This window comes from Lepus europaeus, unplaced genomic scaffold (genome assembly GCF_033115175.1).
Source record: "Lepus europaeus isolate LE1 unplaced genomic scaffold, mLepTim1.pri SCAFFOLD_246, whole genome shotgun sequence".
NCBI classification, from domain to species: Eukaryota; Metazoa; Chordata; class Mammalia; order Lagomorpha; family Leporidae; genus Lepus; species Lepus europaeus.
The window spans coordinates 98114-121449 of NW_026909129.1; the positions used below are offsets into that span (position 1 = coordinate 98114).

Here is a 23336-nt window from a genome sequence, read left to right on the forward strand (position 1 = left end):
TTCCTGGGTTTTGTGTTGCAGACTCTACTTAGAAACAAGTCATTAGCTTAATTCTTGGAGTCCATTATGTTAATTTACTCTATTAGTCAGTATTTTTTTCTTTGTGGGAGTCAGAGAGAATACACATGCCTTTAAGTACTGAAAATTAAAATGCTCGGTAATAATTACTAGGGGTAATATTGAATAAATTATGACCTCTATCTTGATATATAAATCGTATGATGATTATACTGCAGATATTCAACTGTGCTGTCATGGTGCCTGCTTGTGAAAAATCAATTAAGTGAATGCAAAATAATGCGTACAGTTTTCACTTTTTATAGAATAATGGGGACATGCTAGATTTGGAGCAATGGGAAAGTAAGTCATTTTGTTGTTTATATTTTCTTTTTAAAATTTTGTTTATTGGAGAAGTGGGGGGGGGAGGCAGAGACACACACACAGGGCACTTCTATCCACTATTTCACTGCTTAAATACCTGCAACAGCTGGGGCTGGCCAGGCCAATGCTGGAAGCCAGGAATGTAATCTGAATCTCCCACGTGGGCAGCAGAAACCCAATTACTTGAGCCATCATCCACTGTCTCCTAAGGTTCACAGTAGCAGGGATCTGGAATCAGGAGTGGAGCTGGGATGTGACCCCAGACACCTCAGGGTGGGATACGGCATCCCAGTCAGTGACTTTACAGCTAGGCCAAACACCATCTCTACCATGGATGCTGTATCTATAAGGAATAAGATGATTACAGAGTTGGAGAATTTTTTTTTGCTAAAACATATGGTTAGAAAATATGAAAATATTTTTTAGTTCTGATTTTTTAAGAAATAAAAAGTGTAAAGATGTCTTGGATCTTGTTATAGCACATAGCTTGCAGCAGCTTTTAATATAATGTAAAGTTCATCTAGAGACTTCAGTCTAGGAATCTGTGCTGTATGCAAACAATCTAGCTAAATTTGGTATTCATTTATTCAGCGTGATTTATTGAACAATTACTATGTGTGAGGCACCGTTCCGGACACTGCAGATATTAGATAAGAAAGCATCTGCTCTCACAATGCTTACCTTCAGGTGGAAAGTGAAAGCAATAAACAAACAAATCAATATACAGGAAACATGATGTAATGAGAAATACTTTTAAAAATATATTTGGTTATTTATTTGAAAGACAAAGCTACAACGAGAGGGAGAAAGAGCTCTTCCACCTGCTAGTTCATTCCCCAAATGACTGTAATGGCCAGAGTTAGACCAGGCTGAAGCCAGGAGCCAGGAAATCCATTCAGGTCTCCCCTATGATTGGCAGATGTCTGAGTACCTGGGCCATCTTCTGTTGCCTTCTCAGGCATGTTAGCGGGGAACTGGATCAGAAGCTGAGCAGCTGGGATTCAAACCAGCATTGCAATATGAGATGTTGGTGTCGTAGACAGTGGCTTAACCCACTGTGCCACTACACCAGCCCTGAGAAATTGTAGAAAGAAAAAAATAGAACTGGTTTATGACCGAAAATCTAGTATGCAAATGAATAAAACAACTATTGTAATGGAAGCAACTAAGGTGAAATGCTGAAACTGAGATGCCCGTGGTTTGTTTGATTCGGATAGCTTGGGTAAAGGGTTTCAAGATGATCTTTGAGCTGAGACCTGATGAGTAATAAACAGAAATCCAAGCAGATGTTTGAGGGAAAGGTATTCTGTGCGATCCACAAACAACCTCAGAGGCTCAGAGTTGAAGATGTCTGTGTACCTGAGCAGCCAGAAGGAGGTTCTTTAAACAAGGGAAGAGGTGCAGTTGGTGATGGAGTTAGAGAGAGAGATGGAGAACTTATCAAGTGGGGTCGGGTAGACCGAAGTAAGACCTTGAACGGTTAGACCACGCATAGTCAACAGGAGTCTGACTTCCAGTTTCAGAGCTCCTGCTCCTGTCCTGAGATAAGGGATACTGCAGGACCAGAGAGCAAGAACGAGACAAGTCAGGAGACCTTATGAGATACGATGATCCTCAATGGACAGGTGTGGGAAATAATGATCCAGAAAATACAGACTATGGCTCCCACCCCTGTCTACAAGGAAGCAGCAGATTCGAAAGTACTAAGATCCGTAAGTTTCAGGGCTGGCATTGCAGCATAGCAGGTTAAGCTGCCACCTGTGACTCCGGCGTCCCATAGAAGTGCCTTTTCGTGTCCCAGCTGCTCCACTTCTGATCCAGCTCTCTGCTGATGCAGCTGAGAAAGCGGCAAAAGATGGCCCAAGTCCTTGGGCCCTTGCATCTACTTGGGAGACCCAGATGAAGCTCCTGGCTCCTGGCTTCAACGTGGCTCTGCCCTGGCCGTTGAGACTATTTGAGGAGTGAACCAGAGATGGAAAATCTCTCTTTCTTTTACCCTCCCTCTCTGTTTTGCTCTCTCTCTAACTCTCTAACCCCGCCTTTAAGTAAAGAAATAAATTTTTAAACTTCAGATCAGCGCAGCGTGCCGCCTGTAGCGGCCATTTGGGGGGTGATCCAACGGAAGGAAGACTTTTCTCTCTCTCTCTCTCTCTCTCTCTCTCTCTCTCTCTCTCTCACTGTCTAACTCTGCCTGTCAAAAAAAAAAATACCATAAAATAAAAATCTAAAGTTCCTGAAAACTAGAAATTGAAAGAAAATTACAAATACATCAGACAAAGCAGAATTTAAATGACTTTCTGGTAGCAGTACAAAAAAGCAAGAAGACGGATTTAGAGTGATGGGCATTCTGTAGCTTACCTGGTTTGCTCAATGGGTCAGTGACATGAAAGAAAATAAACGAGGGACTTGTGATCATCACTTTAGCTTCAAATCAAGTGAGACTTAACAAGCATATGCAGGGTTAGAATTTTGATTGGACCCTAATTTAAACAAGGAAACTGTATAAAACAATTCTTGAAGTATTTGCAGGATATTAAATATGAACTGGTTATTGGATGAAGTTAAGTATTTATCACAATTAGGCATGACAGTTAAACTATAACTATTTAAGAAGATGTCTATAGATTTTAGAGATATATACTTAAGTATATAAAGGAGAAATACTAGTTATAGGATTGTCCTGAGTTGAAGGTGGGTCGTTTTATTTTCTTCAGTTTGAGTTACCTCTACATTTTCTTAAATTTGAAGTGCCCTGAATATTTTTTATTTTTTTTAAAGTATTTATTTGAGAAGTAGAGAATTAATTGACAGAAAGTGTGCTCTCAGCTACCTGATGGTTTGCTTCCTAAATGTCTGTAACAGCCAGGATTTGGGCCAAGGGCAAACCTGAGAGCTGGCTTCTCCAGCCTGTGCTCCATGGACTGGGGTACTTGGTAGGAATCTAATTGCTTGAACCATCACTGTTGCCTCTTGGGGTCTGCATGAGGAGGAGCTGGAGTCAGGAGCTGGGGGCAGACATCAAAGCCAGGCACCCAACATGGCAACTACCAGACAAAATGCCAATCCTGAAGTGCCTTTAATTTTTTCTGGTAAGAAGAGCTACAGTGCTTAGGGAAGATATTATACACTATGAAACAGCCTGATTATTTCATAGAGAAAATGTGATAAGAAAAAGACAAGCCAACCAAAAAATTATTTACTGGCAGACATTGTATGTGCTCCCAGCTGCTCCACTTCTGACCCAGTTTCCTGCTAATGAGCCTAGGAAGACAGCAGATGATGGCCCAAGTACTTGGATAGCTGCCACCCATGTGGGAGACCTGGATGGGATTCCTGGCTTCAGCCTGGATGGGGCCAGCCCTGGTTATTGTCGCCATTTTTGAACAATGACTCTATGGATGGAAGATTCCTCTCTCCCTCTCTCTCTCCTTCCTCTCCTCCCTCTCTCCCTCTCTTTCTCTCTCCTCTTTCTCTATCACTCTGCCTTTCAACAAAATATTAAAATCTTTAAATAAATTATTTGTGTACTTTTCCAAAAGACTTAGAAAACTGAGACAGGAATCTTTTGCCATCATCCTTAGGGAGCTGTAAACACTCTCATCCTTGTCATGAAAACTGAGGTTTTTGTTTGTTTGTTTGTTTTGTTTTGTGTTTTTTTAAATCATTAGGCAGCCTTCTGTCTCTGGATGTTTTCTCTATGGGAGCCAGCTGTCCTACGAGTAGTGAAGGTGGCTTCCCAAATGGTCTTCCAGAATTCCTACTACTTGGATTTTCCTAAGAGATCTGCATTTGCTTCTTTTCTCTTTATTTCATTTTGAGAAATAAAGTAGCATTTGACCTTGAATTTCACATGCAAGTGTCAAGTTGATGCATCACGTTTTTGCTAACAAATGTGTATGTGAAAGAGTGTGTGTTGTATTTGAGTCCGGGGATCTGATGTTGAGAAGGCAGCAGCAAGAATGCTAAGTGGGACACTGAAAACAGTGAATGTACACAGCAAAACAGAGCACCTAGTACCTGACTCTCTGTTCCTGAAAAGAGGAAAAAGAACACCTATCTTCTTGAAGATGATTGAAAGTTACCATTTCAAATGAATTCTGCATTATTCATAGGCCCCTGGAAATCATATCTCTATCTCTGGTGGATCTGAGGTCTAATAGATATTTTCCTAGAGGTATATTCATTTTTATACTGCCATTCACATATTTTATTTTCATCTCTTGGGAGAGTCCTAATTATTCAACTTTTTGTTTTGCTGTTCCTGAGTTCTACACTTGGAAGTGTTATTTAGGTTTCATAGATTTTCAGAATTAAAAAGGATCTTCAAGGACATCTAGTTGAATGCCTGCCCATTGCAGGAAACCCATCCTAAGATCACTTGTAACAGGTGGTCAGCCTCCGCTTCAGCACTTTCTGTGGCGGAGAATTCACTGCTCCATCCTCTTCCTGGGAGCTTTAATTATTCATGTTCTAATAGTTATTGAACCTTACTATTAATATGTATCAAGCACATTGTGATTTATCTCCCACAGTTATCTTGTAATACAGTTTTATTAAATCACAGAAACCTCTTAATTGCTAACTCCGACGCACCCAGATTAATCTTCATCTTGCTGCATGGCTGCATCATTTTACACTGTTACCCTCTCCACCCATCTTGAAATGTTCTCTTGTCTTGGTTTCTATGGCTTTCTTCCTCTAATTTTTCTCCTTTATGGGGAACTTTTTCTTCCCAGACTTTTTGTTCCAGTGTCATCATCTGAGGAGCCACTTAAGGATTCCTTTCCATTCTCTCACTCTCAGTTCTTCATTCTGCCCATGTAGTCTCCCTGGCATGTCTAAATACAGCCACAGCTTTGCCATCAATAGCCTCAATGTACTCGCCATCCTTGACTCCCCAGTGCTCCCGAGTGCTAGTATTTTGTATATGGTGTGTCCTGGAATCTTCACTGGGGTTCCACAGGCAATGCGAACTCACCATTTCTAAAGTTGAAATTGCAGCTGATTTCCTTACCAATAGCCTACCTCTTCCCCTCGATCATTAAAACTGCAGTAAGCCATTCATGCACGAACGTTGGGGTTTCTTCTCTGTCTCCCTTTCCTTTGCCCTTACTGTATTCCAGATACTTTCTCTACTGCCAAAGCCACTGTCTCAGGAACCATCGCTTAGGTCTCTCAACTTGTCTCCCATTCTTACACCCTGCCAACCCATTGGCCCACAGCTCCTCTAGAGCTCTTGCTCAATGGAGATCTCTTCCGGAGTGTGACTCTCCAGTGATTCTACTTTGCCTCTAGCGTCAAGCTCAGACTGCCTGGCACTGCATATGAAGAAGCCCTTGGGGACGTGATTTGCAGCTCCACTTTCAGGTTCCCTTCTCTCTGCACACCCTGTCCTCTATTCATTCTAAGTACTCGACATCCCCTTTACTACACTAATCTCTACAGGTGCAGTATTCCTTTGGCCAGGAATAGTTCTTGGATTGCCAGGAATTTCTTCTTTTGCAATGCTTACTCCATTGCAGGTTCACTGCTGGTACCTAGCTCTATCACAGGTCTCTGAGTCCCTGGAGGCAAATCTATAGCAGAAGTCATTTTTTCATGTCAGTGCCTACTCTAATATGTATAACAGAAAATTCTGCTTATTAAGTTCTGTTCTATGAGTACTCTAGCTTTTTAAGTTTCCCATCAAATATGGCACCCAGAAATTAATATAGTGATAAATCTAACTAATACAGATTTAAAAGACTTATTTTATTTTTTGAAAGCTAGAGTGACAGGAAGAGAGGGAATGACAGAGAGAGAAAGAGAGAGATCTTCTATCCCCTGGTTCATTCTCCATCTGGCCACAGTGGTTGGGGCTGGACCAGGTCAAAACCAGGAGCCAGGAATTCCATCTGGGTCTCTCACATGGGTGGCAGGGGCCACCTTCCTTTGCTTTCCTACCTGCATTAGCAGGGTGCTGAATTGGAGGTGGAGCAGCCGGGACTTGAACCAGTGCTGATATGGCATGCTGGTATCTCAGGCAGCCACTTATCCTTCTGTGCCACAGCACTGCCTTCCAATACAGATTTGGATGAGTCTATTTATCCACTTGAAAAGAACATCTCTTTCTCTCAAAATAGGCTCAAATAATAGTCCCAGGACTTATAGAGTGACTGCTGTGCATGAGATATGTTATAACTACTGGAAATAAATTAATAAGATAAAAAAATCAATAAATCTTTACTCACCAAGCCAAAGCAATGGACAGATAATATCATCAGCACTCTATTGTTTAAGAAGCAGAAATATAGAATTATTCAACACTTGAACAAGCAGAGATGTGAGAAACTGAATTTCAAGCCTGTATCCTTGTAGTTCCAATTTCCAGCCTTTTTGTGTTATTCATTGCTGCCTTTGGACATTTTTAATATTCCAATCTTATATTTAGAACCTATAAGCTTGAAGTCAACTGAAATCCATGATGTGAGCTTTTCCTCATTCTATATTTCCATGATTGATTGAATCTGCTGGATTCTACCTTCATACTTATAAAATGCATAGTGCTAGGTTTGATTTTTTATTGCTGTTGTTCAGGTCTAATTACTTGGTAAGCAAGGGAGATGAATTATTTTTTTCTTTTTAAAAAAATAGGATACAGTTTTAGGCCATGTGAGCTGCTACTCCTTAGTGACCATTGCTTTCTTTCCCAAGTGGTCTTACATTATTTGGTCAACAATCCTTCCTAGAACTAACATCAAAGTACCTTGTAATGTATCTATTCTTTTCCTATTGAAAAGCCAGGATAGAATGTACCCATCTTTTCTTTAATGGCACTTCTCCACATCTTCATGAATTTCAAAAGATTGTAACAATGCATTTGCTGCTGCAGGTGCTTTGTGCTCCTCAGTGGACACTTCAGTTCCTTTTTATGCCTTCCTAGTGTCATGATTTTTGGAGAACACAAACCAAATGTGCTCCATGAACACATAAACTTCATGCTTTCACACATGGAGTGAATTAAAATTACATGGCATCTGAGTGGTTCTACTCTGACAATACTCATTAGTGCCCTACAACCTCTTGAAGAAAGTTGCTAATATAAAGTAGAAGCTACAGAGGCGGAGATACATGAGAAATTTAAATATGTTCTTGGTGATCCAACAAAGGCGTGTTCTTTCTAATTCTTAAATCTTTGGGAAATTTTCACCAAATGGACCATCAAATTTCTTCCAATGGAATGAAGTGTCAGAAAGGCTCTGTGAACATTCAAATGTCATAGCACTGAAACCATTTCATTCTAGAAATGAATGTTTAGACAAAATGGATCACAGATGTGTCACTACCAAAACTACCCACATACAAACATACTAAGAGCAACACATTTAAAGGGCCTGGGTCCTAACTCGTGAAGTGCAGAGCGTAGCATACCAGATAGTTATGTTGTAGAATGTTTTATGATCCTTTCATGGACATGGAAAGTGATAAGAGATTTGAGGAGGTATCCATCAGGGGTCATTCAGACAGAAACTGAATAGCAATCTGAAGTTAGGGAGTGTAACATAAAGAATTATTCACAGGGGGTTAGAGTCCTGGTGGGGTTGGCTCATAGGAGAGAAAGAGACCTCAAAGTGTACAGTAATGGACAGCAGAGGGAGCAGTCACCCTCCTAAGGACTGGAATAGAGCTTCTAAGGAGGAAGCCAATGAACTCAGCTGTGGCACACAGGTGGCAGAAAATGCCACTGAGGATCCACATTGGTGGGACTTGCTAGAATCGGACCCTCAGGAATGTTGACTAAAGACAGCTGCAGGGAGGCCCACACCTTAGACCTCACTTCAAACCACTCATTCAAGGTACAGTGCCTGTGTGTCGTCGCTCCCTGGGGAGCTGTCTGAGGGGATTGTGAAAGGAAAAGTCATTTGTGGGCCCCACCTGGTGCCAGTCTCCTGTGGGGGAGGTGTGCTAGGGGCCCCTAGGTATCCAGTACTACTGAGATGAAGCAAAGACTCAGTAGGCAACCCAGGAAGTAGGCACAGCACCCCAGGAAGAGTCACCCTTCCTTCTCTATTGTCCCTCCAGCACCCTCTGCTGCAAAGGTCTAAGATTGGACCAGATCACAAGGGAGAAATATTGGAGTCTAATTCCATTATTGTAGGACACCAAGAAAGGGTATTAAGACTGAGCGACTATAAATTGATAACCAACATTTGTGACATCTGAATAAAGATCCTCTTTGATATAAATTCCTAAAATGGAGTAAGATAATCACTATTATTCCTACTTTCAAATCATTCATAGTTACTTTTTACTTGAAAAGATTTATTCACATTAATTGATCAGAGAATTTGAAGCCCAGTGTATTCTGTTTTACAGAAACCAAATCAATTATAAATCAGAGATTCGAGTATAAATTGTGTAGATTTGTAAAAGTTTCTATAGTCTCATAAGTGTTGTAGAAATTGAGTTGAATTACATAATACTTCATTTTTTAACTATTCTGAAGACTTGTGGCTCTTTTTTGTCAAATCTAATAAGAATGTTAAAAATTTCAAAGGTGAAAGAATGATCAGACCAAGAACTTGTTGAGCTGGAAATACTTCAGGGCATTCCTGGGTGATTAAAATCCACTAAAATCAAAACTCTACTTAGTGCTCATCTTGATGTTAAGCTACGAGATGGTAGCTGTTTCTGCTGTTTGGAATACGTTGACACAAGATACAGACACTGCAGCAGAACTGTAATGGTTATTGAAGACTATTTCAACATTGGCTTTTCCCCATGTTTGTGGTGGATTCTAGAAATCACTTCAAATACTGTCAGTAGCAAATGAGGAAGGTGCATGTGGCCCCGAGTTTTTCCTGAATACAAGTCCATGTGTATAGTTTGTGAACCCCCAACCATCTGATCACTAGTACAAGTCTGTGACTGCCTGTATGATTTTGCCCAGGGAGGACAAAGCCTTCTCTCTATGGTAGTGGCTTGGGCTGTATCCTGTTCTAGAATGCGATTTCTTGTTTAACCCAGTGAGAATCTCAATAGAACAACAGATTAGTGGGCCAGATGACAGGGCTATGGCCACTTAGTTTAGATCAGTTTCTAGGACACAGAGCATGCCCTGCCCACTTCAGAATGGCCTGCCATGCTTCACAAATGTGTCTTCTGAGATGGACTCAGACTCTGAGCGTCCTGAAACAGGCACTGAGAGTGTACACCACACGCTCCCCACCCCCAACCAGTTCACATCCTTTCTGGCGTGGAAAGCCCTGAGTGAAGGCGATTTCCTTTGTTTTCCAAAGCAGCATGTGCCTGGATTCCAGCAGTGCTTCGGAACAAAGGCCACACATGTCACGGTGCTCTCAACTCATAGGGGCTTTTCAAGGGTCGGAAAAGAGGCCAGTTTGGTTTGCTGACAGCATACGAGGAATCACTGGAAGGATGGGGCAGTGTAAGAAATACTGTAAGGATCGGATCAGTGAGGTGAGAGAATAGAGCATCGAGGAGCGTATCTGTATATCAGGTGAAAACTGTTGTGAGCGCTGGGTTGAGTCAACTCTATTATTGGTTTTTTTCTGGTGTGTGATCATCCTTTACCCAAGGAGAAGAGAACCCTTTAGTGCACACAATGGAGAAGAAAAATTTTCCAACAGACTGTTATCAGAATTTAGGTAGATTGGATATCTACTACGTAAGATTTCAATTTGTTATCAAAGTTATATACACATGACAACTCTTAAAGACTAGCTAAGAGTTTAAGCACTATTTGTTGACTTGCCTTTGAAGATAAATATTAGAGTAACAAAATGATTTTCAAATGTTCTTAAATCTCAGCCTGAATATGCCAACATTTGCTTTTGGTACATTCCACCAAGCCTCAGAGAGATGGAAGAAGGACCGGAATTCTGGGCAAAACTTAATTTGGTGAGTAGCAAGTAAATCTTTTTCTTATGAAAAGGATTCATTGTCCATTGTCTATTGATCCTATAAACAAGTCTATGCTTGCTAGTGCCTCTTGAAGATTTCCAGGTAGCTCCTACTGTGTTAAAAACCAGTGACATGGCAAACACTTGTTGACACCGTTTACCCTTAGCAAATGAACACGTTGACACATGTGCAAATTCAAAACAATTGTATGGTCTGCAAGATAGTTGTAGAGTTGAATAGAAGTTTTGATGCACAGTGCACTTGAGAAAGTATGATCTGGAAATAGGACATAAGGTTACAGTTGTATGCTGAATGGCTGTGTATTTCAGCTCTACTATTGTTCCCCTGTGACTGTTGTGTCATCTTGCCTGGAAATAGTGGTAAAAATCTGAATCTGGCACTCTGTGCTCTTCAACAACAAAGGCCCTGTGTCTTATACCCAAAGGACTTCCATGAAGAAAAGGGAAAGAGAAGCCAACAATGGGTTTCACCTGATAACCAGATGTGTTTGCGTGCAGCTGTTGAAAGCTGACAATTCAGAATGAGAGTCCTAGCACTTGCTTGTGTCTCATCCACACCTTGCCTAGTGTGCCCTGCCCATCTAAATGCTGCCCACGAGTTGGATTCCCTAGAACTATGAAATCTCCTGCATCCACCCCACGTCTCCCACTGCCCTGCAGGAAAGGGAGTCTGCAGGGCCTCCTTTGGGGATTATGTGGCCTTGGTGCATAGCATGAGAGTGTGATAGATTGGCACCATCCAAGTTAGACTTCTTCCTCACCTTGTAGCTTGCCTCTCAAGGTAAGTGCAGTTGACTCCGTGACCCTGGGGACAAAAGCTCTGGCTGCAAACCCCTCTCTCCTCTAAGTGAGAAAAGCAATGATTGTTTGAGCAGATTTTATACTGTAGAAAAGCACCTGTTCAGGGAAGTAATGAGTAAAGAGACAGTCACAAGGTAATTAGCAAGTGCTTACACGGAAAGACTAAACCTGCTTGCAGAGAAAGCAAAGAGAAAAGATTCCCACCCCATTGTGTGACACTAGAGAGAGCTTTGAACAATAAGCAGATGCCAGTCAGGAACAATTGTGAGATATCAGAAGTAGCTTGGAGACTCAGAGCTTCGGGAGAGGAGGGGGTGATTCAAAGCAGGGGTGCAAAGGGCAGTAATGGAGCTGAGAGCAGCAGTAGAGTCCTGGGGCCTTGCCTCCCATGGCAGAGACCTTGGAATTGTGGCTGTAGACTTACCCTGAGAAAGAGGACTTTGCATGACTGGTAAGCCGGGGCTACCTGTGTGTCTTACCCGGCATCAGGTCCTTTTACTTTCAGGTCACTTTTTGATTTTTTTGTTGCTCCTTAAAGCTCCTATACTGTAGAATAAAGATGACCATTATGTAAAAATTCTTCCTGTTTTCAAACCTGAGAGCAGGTAGCCAAGATGGGGCTCAATGGATGGTGTTATTGAGCCTGCATAAGCCCCTTCATTACCCATTTCAGGCAGTTAACACAGTCCTTGGGTTTGTCTTGTATTTTTATCGCACATTGCACACAGGAAAGTGCTTAAGAACACATCTGAGATGGTATGTAAAACACACACACACACACACACACAGACCTGGACAGTGTGAGAAGTTAGTCATTTAGTGGTGAGGTTTAGAGGAAGATTTTTTACCTTGATGGGACCCAACGGACACTTTTTGATCAGATGAGGAGAGAAAATCTTCACTCCGGGAAAGATACGGCTCCCACTTTTGTCCCTCAGTTAAAATCTCTTTCTGATTGCTCAGAAATGAAAGCAAGAATAAGGTGTTTGTGTCTTGCTGACTCGATGGTGTTGCACATGGATCGGGATAACTAGGTAGTGTAGTCTCTTTGTTTCAGAATATCTTGACTCATCCTCCCTTTATTTCCTATCCTCAGAAAATTTGAAACTAAAGAAGAATGGGTAAGCTAAAACAAAAATATTAAAAATACTATAAAATGTTCATATTAACGGGAGGTTAAACATGATTTGAGACATTCTCTTTAGTCCCCAGTATTTGCTACTATTAATTCTCTTACGTTTAATATTTGGGCATCTCCATCTCTTCAAACTGGAAATGTATTTCTGACACTTGGAACCACGGTTCCTCTGCCTGGTCCGGGATTACACCATATTAATTGTTGCAGTTGCTTCTTGTGAAAATGCGCGATGAAGACAAATTGTCGTTGGTCCTCGGGTTCTCGGTTTCTCATTTTTCTTCTTGCTCTGTGTGGGCGTGTGCGTGAATTTGGCAAGGGGGGAGGGAGGCATACATATCTATTGTTGATATCTGTGGTTTTATGCTTGCTGTACTGTGAGAATGCAAGTGTAAGATTTATAAGCTGGAGTTTACTTAAAGCCCACTTGAAATTTATTTCCGGGTTTATCTTGGATGGAGAATCACAAACAGATAAATAAGCCGAGTGTGGCTCTGCCCCTCCGATGCACACGAGTGTCAGGCTGAGCTGTCAGATTTCAGAGTCAATGGTGTGATAAGTCTTCCTCTTGGCAGCAGAAGGGAATAGACTTTTTGGTAATGAATCTGAGAGCGTGAGTGGATAAGCGCCTCTGTGGCTTGCCATGTGTGTGCACGGGTGCAAGACTGTTTTAGAGAACACAATCACTCTGCAGTAACAACACTCAGGTACTGTAATCAACCACCAAGTCCCAGTGACTTCTCTTTTGAAGATGTCCTCCATAAAATGCTCTTCTTTCGAGTCTTTCAGGTGTTACGGTACCTAGGTTTTCATTACTTTCCTGTCTAGATGGTGGTTGTCTCTCTCCTGGTCTCTCTGCCTCCTGCCATCTCCTTTTCCATCTCAGTTCCTTTGTTCTTGGCACAGTGCTACCTCTGACTCTGCTTTATCATCACAGCCCTGCCCGAAAACTCTTTTTTGACAGCAGCAGTTCTCAGCCCCCGCAGATGGAAGGGCCACTTTTCATTGTAAATATCCTCAATGTTCCCTCTCCTTTCCTAAACTGAAGCCAATAAACAGTGCTACCTCCTGCACGCACAGTAAAAGGCAATATAAGAGCTTACATGTAACATGGTAACATGAAGAAGAAATTAGCTTATATCAAAATATTTGTTGCATTCTAGAAATGCTAGTTAGGGGTAAGGACGTGACATGACGCTTGTGAACGGTCTGAGAAACACAGGGAATGTGGGCCAGGATCACAGATGAAACTATGCAGGTGACGTTGATACACATAGCAGGAATGGTGTGGTGTTGGGGACGTCATTCTCACAAATGGTGCACAGCTCTCGGGGAAGCGCTGAAGAAAGCATTCCTTCTCTTGATTTCCCTGGTTGTCAAGAAACATGTTAAGAACTAGGTGATGAGTAATCTTCATTAATCAAATTGGCAAATTAAGTTTTCTTTTTTAAAAGTTCATTGTATTTATTTGAAGGGCACATTTACAGAGAGAGAGAGAGAGAGAGAGAGAGAGAGAGAGAGAGAGAGATCTTCCATCTGCTGGTTCACTCCCCAGATGACTGCAATGGCCAGTGCTGGGCCAGATTAAAGCCAGAAGCTTTTTCTGGGTCTCCCACATGGGTGAAGGATTCGAAGCACGTGGGCCAACTTCCACCACTTTCCCAGGCCATTAGCAGGGAGCTAGATTGGAAGTGGAGCAGCCAGAACTCAAACCAGCACCCATATAGGATGCTGGCATCACAGGCTGTGTCTTTACCTGCTGTGCCACAGTGCCGGTCCCAGATTAATATAGTTTTAATGTTGACGTCAGGTGTTGGTGAGAGTATCAGCAGATTTCAATCAGTTAGTTACTTGTGGACTCATGCCTTTGTACTATTTTTCGGAAGAGCAACTTTATAAAATGTACCAACTACCTCAGGTTTGCAAAGATTTTCTTCTAGAAATTTCACTTCTAGAAATGTATACTTTTGAAATAGTTACTCATTATATATAGAGAAAAACTACTTATTATATTCATAGCTTTTATCTAAACTACCAAAAATTAAAAAAAAAAAACTAAATATTTACCTACAGGAAATTGGTTAAATTTTATTATACAATTTATAGTGTCTACATAATTAAAATCTGTTCCAAAATTATATATTCAGAATACTTTCAAGGATAAAAGTTATTTAACAGCTATCATTGTATAATTTTGAAAAATTATATATTTATAGATACATAAATTCTGTTTTTAAAGATTTATTTATTTGAATGTCAGAGTTACAGAGGGAGAAGGGAGGAGGGGGGAGAGAGAGAGAGAGATAGAGAGAGATCAATCATCCATCTGCTGGTTCATTCCTCAAATGGCCATAATGGCCAGGGCTGGGCCAGGCTGAAGCCAGGATCCAGGAGCTTCTTCCAAGTCCCCCACATGGATTCAGGGGCCCACGGACTTGGGCCATCTTCCACTGCTTTCCTAGGTGCATTATCGGGGAGCTGGATTGAAGTGGACCAGCCTGGACTCAAATCAGTGCCCATATGGGATGCCAGCACTGCAGGTGGTGGCTTAATCTGCTACGCCACAGTGCTGGTCCCCAGTATACACATTTAAAACCACACAAAGGAACATTTCAAGTGTAATTTTAAGTTATTAGATGTTCTAGTCTTTTCATCTCATGCCAGAGGGAAGTTTCCTTTGGAGATACAGATTATGTGATATTCAGTCAATTCACCTGCAAACCTTTTTAATCTCCATGGTGTTCTCAGATCCAGTATATAATTTGTCCTCCCTCTCACTGCTCTCTCTGTCCTTATTAAAATACAACCTATGTACACAGGGCTGAGTTCAGAGGTCTCTCACGGTGGGTCTGATGGCTCCTAGTGAGAGCCCCCACAGCCTTCCTCGGGCTCCCGAGAGCTACCAGCATGGGGGTAGGAGACCCTTTGCTCTCGGGAGCAACTGCCTGAAGTCAGTGTATCCCTGTTAGTTTCTTCTGAAGCTGCTCTGCTGGGACCAGATACTGAGGAGGAGGAAGTGAGTCTAGAAGGAAGACAAACTGCGAGACGTGTGAGACCCCTGGATGTAACGGGAAATTCCATTCATTTGTGTTGCCTCAACATCACTCAGCGTTCTGATGCAGATTTCCTATTTTGCCAACATTTCATAAATAATGTTACATTACACCAGCAAAATGTATTTTCTTTTTTTAAAGATTTTATTTATTTGAGAGCTAGAGTTACTGATAGAGAGAAGGAGACACAGAGACAACGGCCAGAGCTGAGCCTATCCAAAGCCAAGACAGGAGCCTCTTCCGAGTCTCCCATGCTGGTGCAGGGGCCCAAGCACTTGGGCCATCCTCGGCTGCTTTCCTAGGCCATAGCAGAGAGCTATATTTGAAGAGGAGCAGCCAGGAATCGAACTGGCGCCCACATGGGATGCCAGTGCTTCAGTCAGAAGCTTAGCCTGCTCGGCCAAAGCACAGGCCCTGAAATTTACATTCTTAAAAGAAACTTACAAGCTGTCTTTTTGTGTGGTCATTTCAACTGTTTTGTTGTTGTTGTTTGTATTTTTATTTGCTGGCCTGTAGATTTGTGGCTAATGTTAGTCATGTTTAACTGGCTCCTTTCTCTTCAATAGTAGAAGGAGAATAAATCTTGGACCTACTCGATGGGCTGGTTGTCTTATTGCATATTTGGTGCTAAAACGTCTATGATATCCCAGATATCTTTAGAGAGAATTTGGTATTCTCCCTGCCAGATGACTGATGAACAACAGCATTTGAAGAAGAGGCTGTCAGCAGGGTGGGGTGGGGTATGTTTCTGTGTGGGGCTCACAGGCAGGCCACGTCCTGGAAATTTAAACTGCACTTCCATGTGCCTTGCCGTGTCCCGTTTATTTCCCGAATGTTCTTCATTCACATCTAATATCTGGACTCATTTATTTGTATACAGTGTTTGCAGATTTCTTTGGTGTGTGTTTATGTGTGTGTGAGAATTCCTGAATTTTTGGAGTTTCTTTTTGAAAAGCAATTAGAGAGAGAGAGAGAGAGAGAGAGAGAGAGATCTTCCATCTGCTGGTTCACTCCCCAGATGGCTGCAATGGCCAGAGCTGGGACAGGTTGAAGTCAGGAGCCTGGAACTCCATCTGTGTCTCCTATGTGGGTGGCAAGGCCTCAAGCACTTGGTCCATCTTCTGCTGTTTTCCCAGGTGCCTTAGCAGGGAGCTGAAGTAGCAGACAGGCAGCTGGACCCTGACGTGGGATGCTGACATCACCAGCATCAAGCCACCACGCCACAACTCTGGACTCTTCATTTATTTTTGAAAATTCTGATTCTGATTTTCTTTGGATCATCATTTGTGACATTGGTATAACCAATCACTGATCACTGGATTATGAAGTCAAAACATTTGTTTCTTCAAAACAGTAGAAGTTCAGGTTTTTTACATTTTGAAGATGTTCTTGTTTTAACCTTGTTGTATACAGGTTATAATGCGGCTGGTGCTGCGGCTCACTAGGCTAATCCTCAGCCTGCAGCGCCAGCACCCCGGGTTCTAGTCCCAGTCGGGGCTCCAGATTCTGTCCAGGTCGCTCCTCTTCCAGTCCAGCTCTCTGCTGTGGCCCGGGAGTGCAGTGAAGGATGGCCCAAGTCCTTTGGCCCTGCACCTGCATGGGAGACCAGGAGAAGCACCTGGCTCCTGGCTTCAGATCAGCGCGGTGCGCCGGTCGCAGCGGCCATTGGAGGGTGAACCAACGGAAAAGGAAGACCTTTCTCTCTGTCTCTCTCTCTCACTGTCCACTCTGCCTGTCAAAAAAAAAAGTTATAATATATACTTCAGAAGTCCCATTGTCTTGTGGATAACACTCATTCTCAACCTACGCTTTCTTTAAAGTTGATATTTAAGGGACATCCAATATAGAAGTGCCTTTTAAGTGAAGTGTTTCTAAGAGTGGCTCTACAGACCCCTCTTGTTCTGGTAGTGGCTGGGTTGTAGATTTCAAAAATGTTTCAGCTAATGAATTGCCTATGTTTAATAGATGTTCCATGCTCCTTTCTCATGTTTCCAAAGACGAAAGATTAAATGCTGTTTTGTTCAACATTCTCTCAGGTAGAGATATTATGCACAATTGATCCGACATCATAGTTTAATCAGCTCTGTTCAGGAGTTACTCCGCAGTTGAAGGTCAAGGAGCCTCTTAGGCCCCCCGGTGTGAGTGTGGGGAAGTCGGCTGGGGGAGTGAGGTGTCTCTTTGTCCGAGGGACAGGAGACACTCTGAATGTTGTCTGGCTTTTTCTATATTTGTCCATGGGACCTGGCCTTCGGGAGTTTCATTTACAGCTGTTTCCTAAACTCACCAGTCCTTGGTCCTTGATTGCCTGTTACGGGGCACAAGGCCCCTCCTTGTGCAGCTCCTTGGGTTGAGGATGTGTCCCTCCTCAGACTTGTGTCTCCATGCAGCCCGTCTGTGGTCAACACATGGCCCACCAGGAACTCTAAGGGATGCCCGAGCTCTGTGTCATCTACGAGACAGAGACCGCTCATCATGCCATACTGTCATTTCTTAAGGACTGCAGCCTTATGGCAAAGCAAAACTAAGATACACAGATGTATTTTGTTCCCGTGGCTTTTCCTTTCTCCAACCCAAGCACAAGACGGGCCCCTGGGGCTCCATGCCTCTCCTAAGGATTCGAGTGGCCTGAGGATGTGTCTCTTCGTATACTTTCCAAAAACCTCGGCTGCCCCATGATGGGACCGTAGAGGGAGCCAAGACAGGCACAGGGGAGACAGCAGAAATTTCCTCAGACCAAAGGAGGGTTGCAGGAGGCAAGAATTCCACAGGTTGGGATCACCCTTAGCTGTCCTACTTTGGGTACCTAAGGAAGTATCCATGTGTGTGTGTGTGTGTGTGCGAGCTACAGATGTCAGAACTTCTGCTTGTATCCTAACTGGTAAGGACCCAAAAGACAGTCATAGCACGCCAGGAAATCACGTTAACTCTGATCATGTTTCACTGGCAAGGAGGATGGACCAGTGAGCTAATGGTCAGCGCAGGCTAAGACCCCCACAACCTCTGCAGCACCGTTTGGAGCTGTGGGAAACTAATCAGGACTGAGCTTGACTCTCTGCTTGCCCTGGTAGGCCAGTAGCTTGAGGTCGCATTTAATTTTATTTAAAGGAAGTAGAGTACTGTGACATTTCTTGCACACCTGAGTTTATGGAGCAAAATTCATACCCACAACACACCATTAAGGAAATTGCTCTGGACTCAATACAGTATTTATTGTTGCGAAATAAAGAATGGACCCATGTCGAAAAAGAAGGCTTTTTTTTTTTTTTTTTTCTCAAATACTGTCTTTGCAGCTCTTTTCCCAGTTCCAAACCTGCCCCCTGGTGGCACGTTTGCTCATTTTCTTTGTAGCGTGGAAAGAACGCGCTCAATGCTGCCTGAACACAGTGAGGATGTTAAGCAATCAGGCATCAGCGGTGTCAGAGACGCTTGGTTCTGCCTGACCAACAGCCGCTCACCTGAATAGGGAGCGCTCAGCGGATCAAGCCGGTTCTTCGTTCACACACATTCCTCTTTCCCTGTCTTCCACCTTCTCCTGTCTTCCCCTGCTTTCTTCTCTCACTTCCTCTCCTTCTTAGAGTTGCGTTCTTTTTTCTTCTAATACAACGCTCCCCTCACTGGATCAACAGGTACAGACTTTGACAAAGGAAACAATTCCATGGGTTTCTCCTTCTCCATTCCCTTGGGTTAAGCTCCTAAAAAGAGAAGCATCCAGTGTCCTACCCTGTATAATAGTGTGTGCCGCGATCTATGATACCATTCCCACGGTTTAGGGTGTCCAGCTTGTCTCGGATTTTGCCATCGTAAACAACACCAAATGACCACTGCAAGCAAGTCCAGATGAATTATTTATGCTTACACCTGCTTTGGGTTTCATTACTTCCCAAAGAGAAATTGCTCAAAATGTTCATATCTGCTGTGAAAATCAGTGTGATTTTGAGCCTGGTGATGGCTGGATACTACTACTCACTTGGGGGAAGTTTGTATCTACTTTCAAGCCTAGCAGTGGGGAGTGAGCACACAGGTTCTGTCTAACTCTGGTGACAAGGAGGTTGCCAGCAACCATGGCGGTGGAGCAGTGGGAGTTCCTTAGAAAGATAAAACAAAATCCTATCTCAAATTTGCTTTACTTTATGTCGTCGGTGAATAGTGTTCTCTTTCTCTTATTTACTGATGGTACTTCTCCATGTATTCACCTCTTAAAAGTTTTACCTATTTAAATTTTGAGATATGGTATTCTTATAAATTTCAATGAGGATCTATATGGTTTGGGTTTTAAACCTTTCTTTGCCACATGGAATGCAAATGCTGCCCTCGGTAGAATGTCCTTTTCATTTTAGTCTTGCTGTTTTCTTCATTGTACCCAAGACTTAAATTTTTTATGTATTCAAATCTGTCAGTCTTTTCCTTCATGATTTATTCCACTGCTTCAAAGCTGGAGTTACTGTTCTTTCACAAATCTAATAAATATTCCATTCCATCTCCTGCTGATTCTTCTGTCATTCAATTCTTCATATTTAACTCCTTAATTCATGTGCAGGTTGTGTTTGTGTACTGTGTAAAATAAGAACCTATCCTGGTTATTGCCCCAAATTATTTACCAGTTATTCATACTTGATTTATTAAATATTTCTTCCTAACATTTTTATTATGGGAAGCTTGGTTTATCGTGTGTTATATATTTTTTTCCCAAACACTTTATTCTATTTCTGGGTTCTCCAATCTGTTCCATTGATCTGTATTTCTGTTTTTTGTGCCAGGAACTGAGGGATTTCAGGGGTGTTACTTTATAATGGGTTCTCAAGTATGCTAACACTCTACCCTATTGGCTGTTTTATAAATAGCATTCTTTAGTATTGGATATGTTTTTTAAGCTTCATTAATTTACTTAAAAGGCAGAGAGCAGAATGAGGGAGAGTCAGAGAGAGATTTTCCATCTGCTGACTCACTCTTCAAATGGCCACAAGACATAACTGGGCCAGGCCAAAGCCAGGAGTCAGGAACTCCATCCTAGTGTCCCGTGTGAGTGACAGGGGCCCCCTACTCGGGCCATCATCTGCTGTTTCTCGGGTGCAGAAGGAGGAAGCTGGATGGGAAGCAAGACAGCTGGGACTCAAACCAGCGCTCCCATATGGGATGTGGGCATCACAAACAGCAGCTTAACCTGCTGTGCCACAACACAGAGGCATTTTCAATTTTTTCATAGCTTTAGATCCTTAAGAGACATCTTGGTAGATTTTGCCTGGAGTTTAAATCAGCGGTTCCAGAGTTAACTAAATGATACCCCTGTCACTCATCTGCTGTGTGAGCATGGACAAGATTCTCAAACTTACTTGGCCACCATTTTTCAACACAGGGATAATGAAGAGGACCTACCTCATGGGGTTTTGATGGGGATTAAATGGCATAATCCACAGGGAATGTTCTGTCCCACAGGACATGGCACAGTGGAGAAGCTGGATGGGCCTGCTCTTTGGTCGTCATCCTCCTGATGCCTCATGTTTGCAGCACTCCATGGGTCCTGCCCGTCTTCTTCTTGCTTTCTCTCTGTCGTCCTCTCCAGGGCCTTATGTGCTGTGACTACAGCCATGCCGCAGCACAATGCCGACAGTGCCACTCCCTCACACTCCCCCTTTCTCGTAGGACGATATTCAGGGCCTGCAGGCATCTCATTTCCCTACACCTAACCTGTCTGCTACAAGACCTCTTCCTGCCCCAGAACTCTTCCCACTGAACCCCTTGCAGCGGGCTTCAAGCCAACATTCCACTGCCACCCATCACACACTGTGGCTCCATCCCTTCTCTGTGGCAAGGTCCATCAGCACGTAATGACTGGGTTTCCTCATCCTTCACATTGCATGGTTATCATGTGCTCTGAATTTGCCAAGGTTGGGGTATTCAGCTCATGTAAGCCACCTGATGCAGTGTGAAGGACAGCCTGCAACTTGAAGAGCCCATTGCAGAGTAGAACTTGGGGCTGCCTATTTTAAGAAATCTCCAGGAATTCAAGAGTAGAGCCTCCTATCAGCTCCAGGCCCCTGGGAGCATGGAGTCATTGTGCAGCAGCAAGGGTTGGTTTGTCCAGGGAGTACTTCCTGACACCTGAGTGCTTGTGTCTTTTCCATACACTCCTTGTAACACATGTGCTTCCCTTGAATTGGCAGTTGCCACAGTAGAGCCACAAGCATAGGGACTTGGAAAGATGGTGGCAGGGTACAGATGAGAGATATCACCCACAGGAGGAAGGAGCACAGGGCCAACGCCTTCTAACTGCCCTGTTGTCTGCAAAGATTCACTCGTATGCATTCAGAATACTGGTGGTGGAAGTGGAGACTGTGGGGCAGTGTGTCACACTGGGGTCAGCCATATTTGAATGCTGGGCCTTCAAGCCCGGCTAAATACAGAGCCCAGTGCAAAATAAAAATTCAAGGCCCTTTGTTTCAAATGTATCCAGAATTTCAGCATCGGGACACTAGAGCGCTAAAGCCACACATGCTCTCTGGAAGGCAGTGTCCTGTGCAACTGCACTGATTGCATATTGCTGAAGCCAGCCCTGGCACTGAGTGTTAGTACAGCTGATTGTTAGTGTTTTTACTACCCGGCATTTTCCTACAGTGTTACATCACATGGTGGCTGCCAATACATGCTTGCTGAGTAAAGGATCCATGAATTAAGGCATGAGCTAATGCTGGTGACTTGTTGTATGCATATAATGGTTTGGTATAGTGGAAACTTAGGACAGGGTGGCTTAGAAAGGGAGGTGTTTGAGGGGAAATGAGCATTTTATTGACTCATCTAATGTAGCCATGGAGGAGACCTCTTCCTATGGCTTGTGAAAATCCAGCAGGATTTGGTATTGTAACTTATCGTCTGCTGTGTTCTGTTGGCCAACTCGTCCTCAGTTCAGAGTTCAGGGGGCAAAAAAGCGTGCAGGTGCAACTTCAGTTGTTTTTAGTTTAGCCTCTTCCTACTGTTTGTCCTCGGCTCTCGCTCTGTGTTATGAACGTGTCCCCCGACTGGGATGTCCTGGGAACGCTGGGGTCTCACTGTATGATAGAGATCCTTCAAATAATGGCATTGCTGGCTGCAGGGGAGCTTGCTCTAGTCCACTGTACAGCACCTATCAGCTCAGAAGGGAGACTGTCTGGGGGCCAGTTGCCCAGGTGCTAGTGAGGGGGACCAGAATATTGTGGCTGGTGAATTCAGTACCCCTCAGGTCTATCATGTGAGTTAACAATGCTTGAGTACAAGATGACCAGAGAGACAGAATTCTTATTTGAATCTGTCCATTCGTCCAAAAAATACACGATGAGCACCTACTATGTGCAGATACTCTTGTAGGTTCCTGGGATGTATCTCTCTTCTCAAGTCATTTCTCTAATAAAATGCTCATCCAAAGACTTGGGAAACTTATAATTGGGGACTGGGGTTTTAAGAAAGATAAGCAAATGTAACTATATCCAGAGATAGCTGTCAGTGATAAACTGTTCATTATGTTAAAATCAATCTAATGAATTACTTGCTAAGAACAAGAATAAAGGAAAATGTAACAACAGTGAATTGCTCTTCTTTGGTTCTTACAAAGGGAAGCTCAGTTTGGTTTTTGGTTTACAATGGATCTGTCCTGCGGTTCCATTTTTCTTTCACGCTTACATTGTAAGTGTCATCTAACAGAAGCATTGCAAAACTGAGCTCTGGCTTCTGGTATAACCTAACACCAGAAGCTGTCAGATCATGTCTTTGAAATTAGCTTTTACTGTCTATTTTCTCATCACTTGAGCACAGAAAATGCTATGGATCTAAATTTTTTCATCATACCTTTATATTTAAGAAAACTAAATTTGAAAACTTTCTTAAGTAAGTTTTCTATTTACCTTTTGTTATGAAGTTGAAATATAAGTCACTCCATTATTAATTCATTAAATACAAATATGAATATATTAAATAGAAACATGGTATTAGTTTATATATATTAAATATATATAACTACATAAATATATTTGTACAACCTATTAGATTAATATGTTCCATACCATTATCCTAAAG

At 42.7% G+C, this 23336-nt stretch overlaps 1 protein-coding gene across 1 annotated transcript in view; it reads left to right on the forward strand.

Annotated features, from left to right (window-relative positions):
• Positions 1-23336, forward strand: part of LOC133754619 (acidic amino acid decarboxylase GADL1) — a 147070-nt gene that overhangs the window by 78965 nt on the left and 44769 nt on the right. The window contains exon 13 of the mRNA XM_062185040.1: positions 10192-10281. Coding sequence (XP_062041024.1) covers positions 10192-10281 — 90 coding nt within the window. The remainder of the gene's footprint in view (positions 1-10191; positions 10282-23336) is intronic.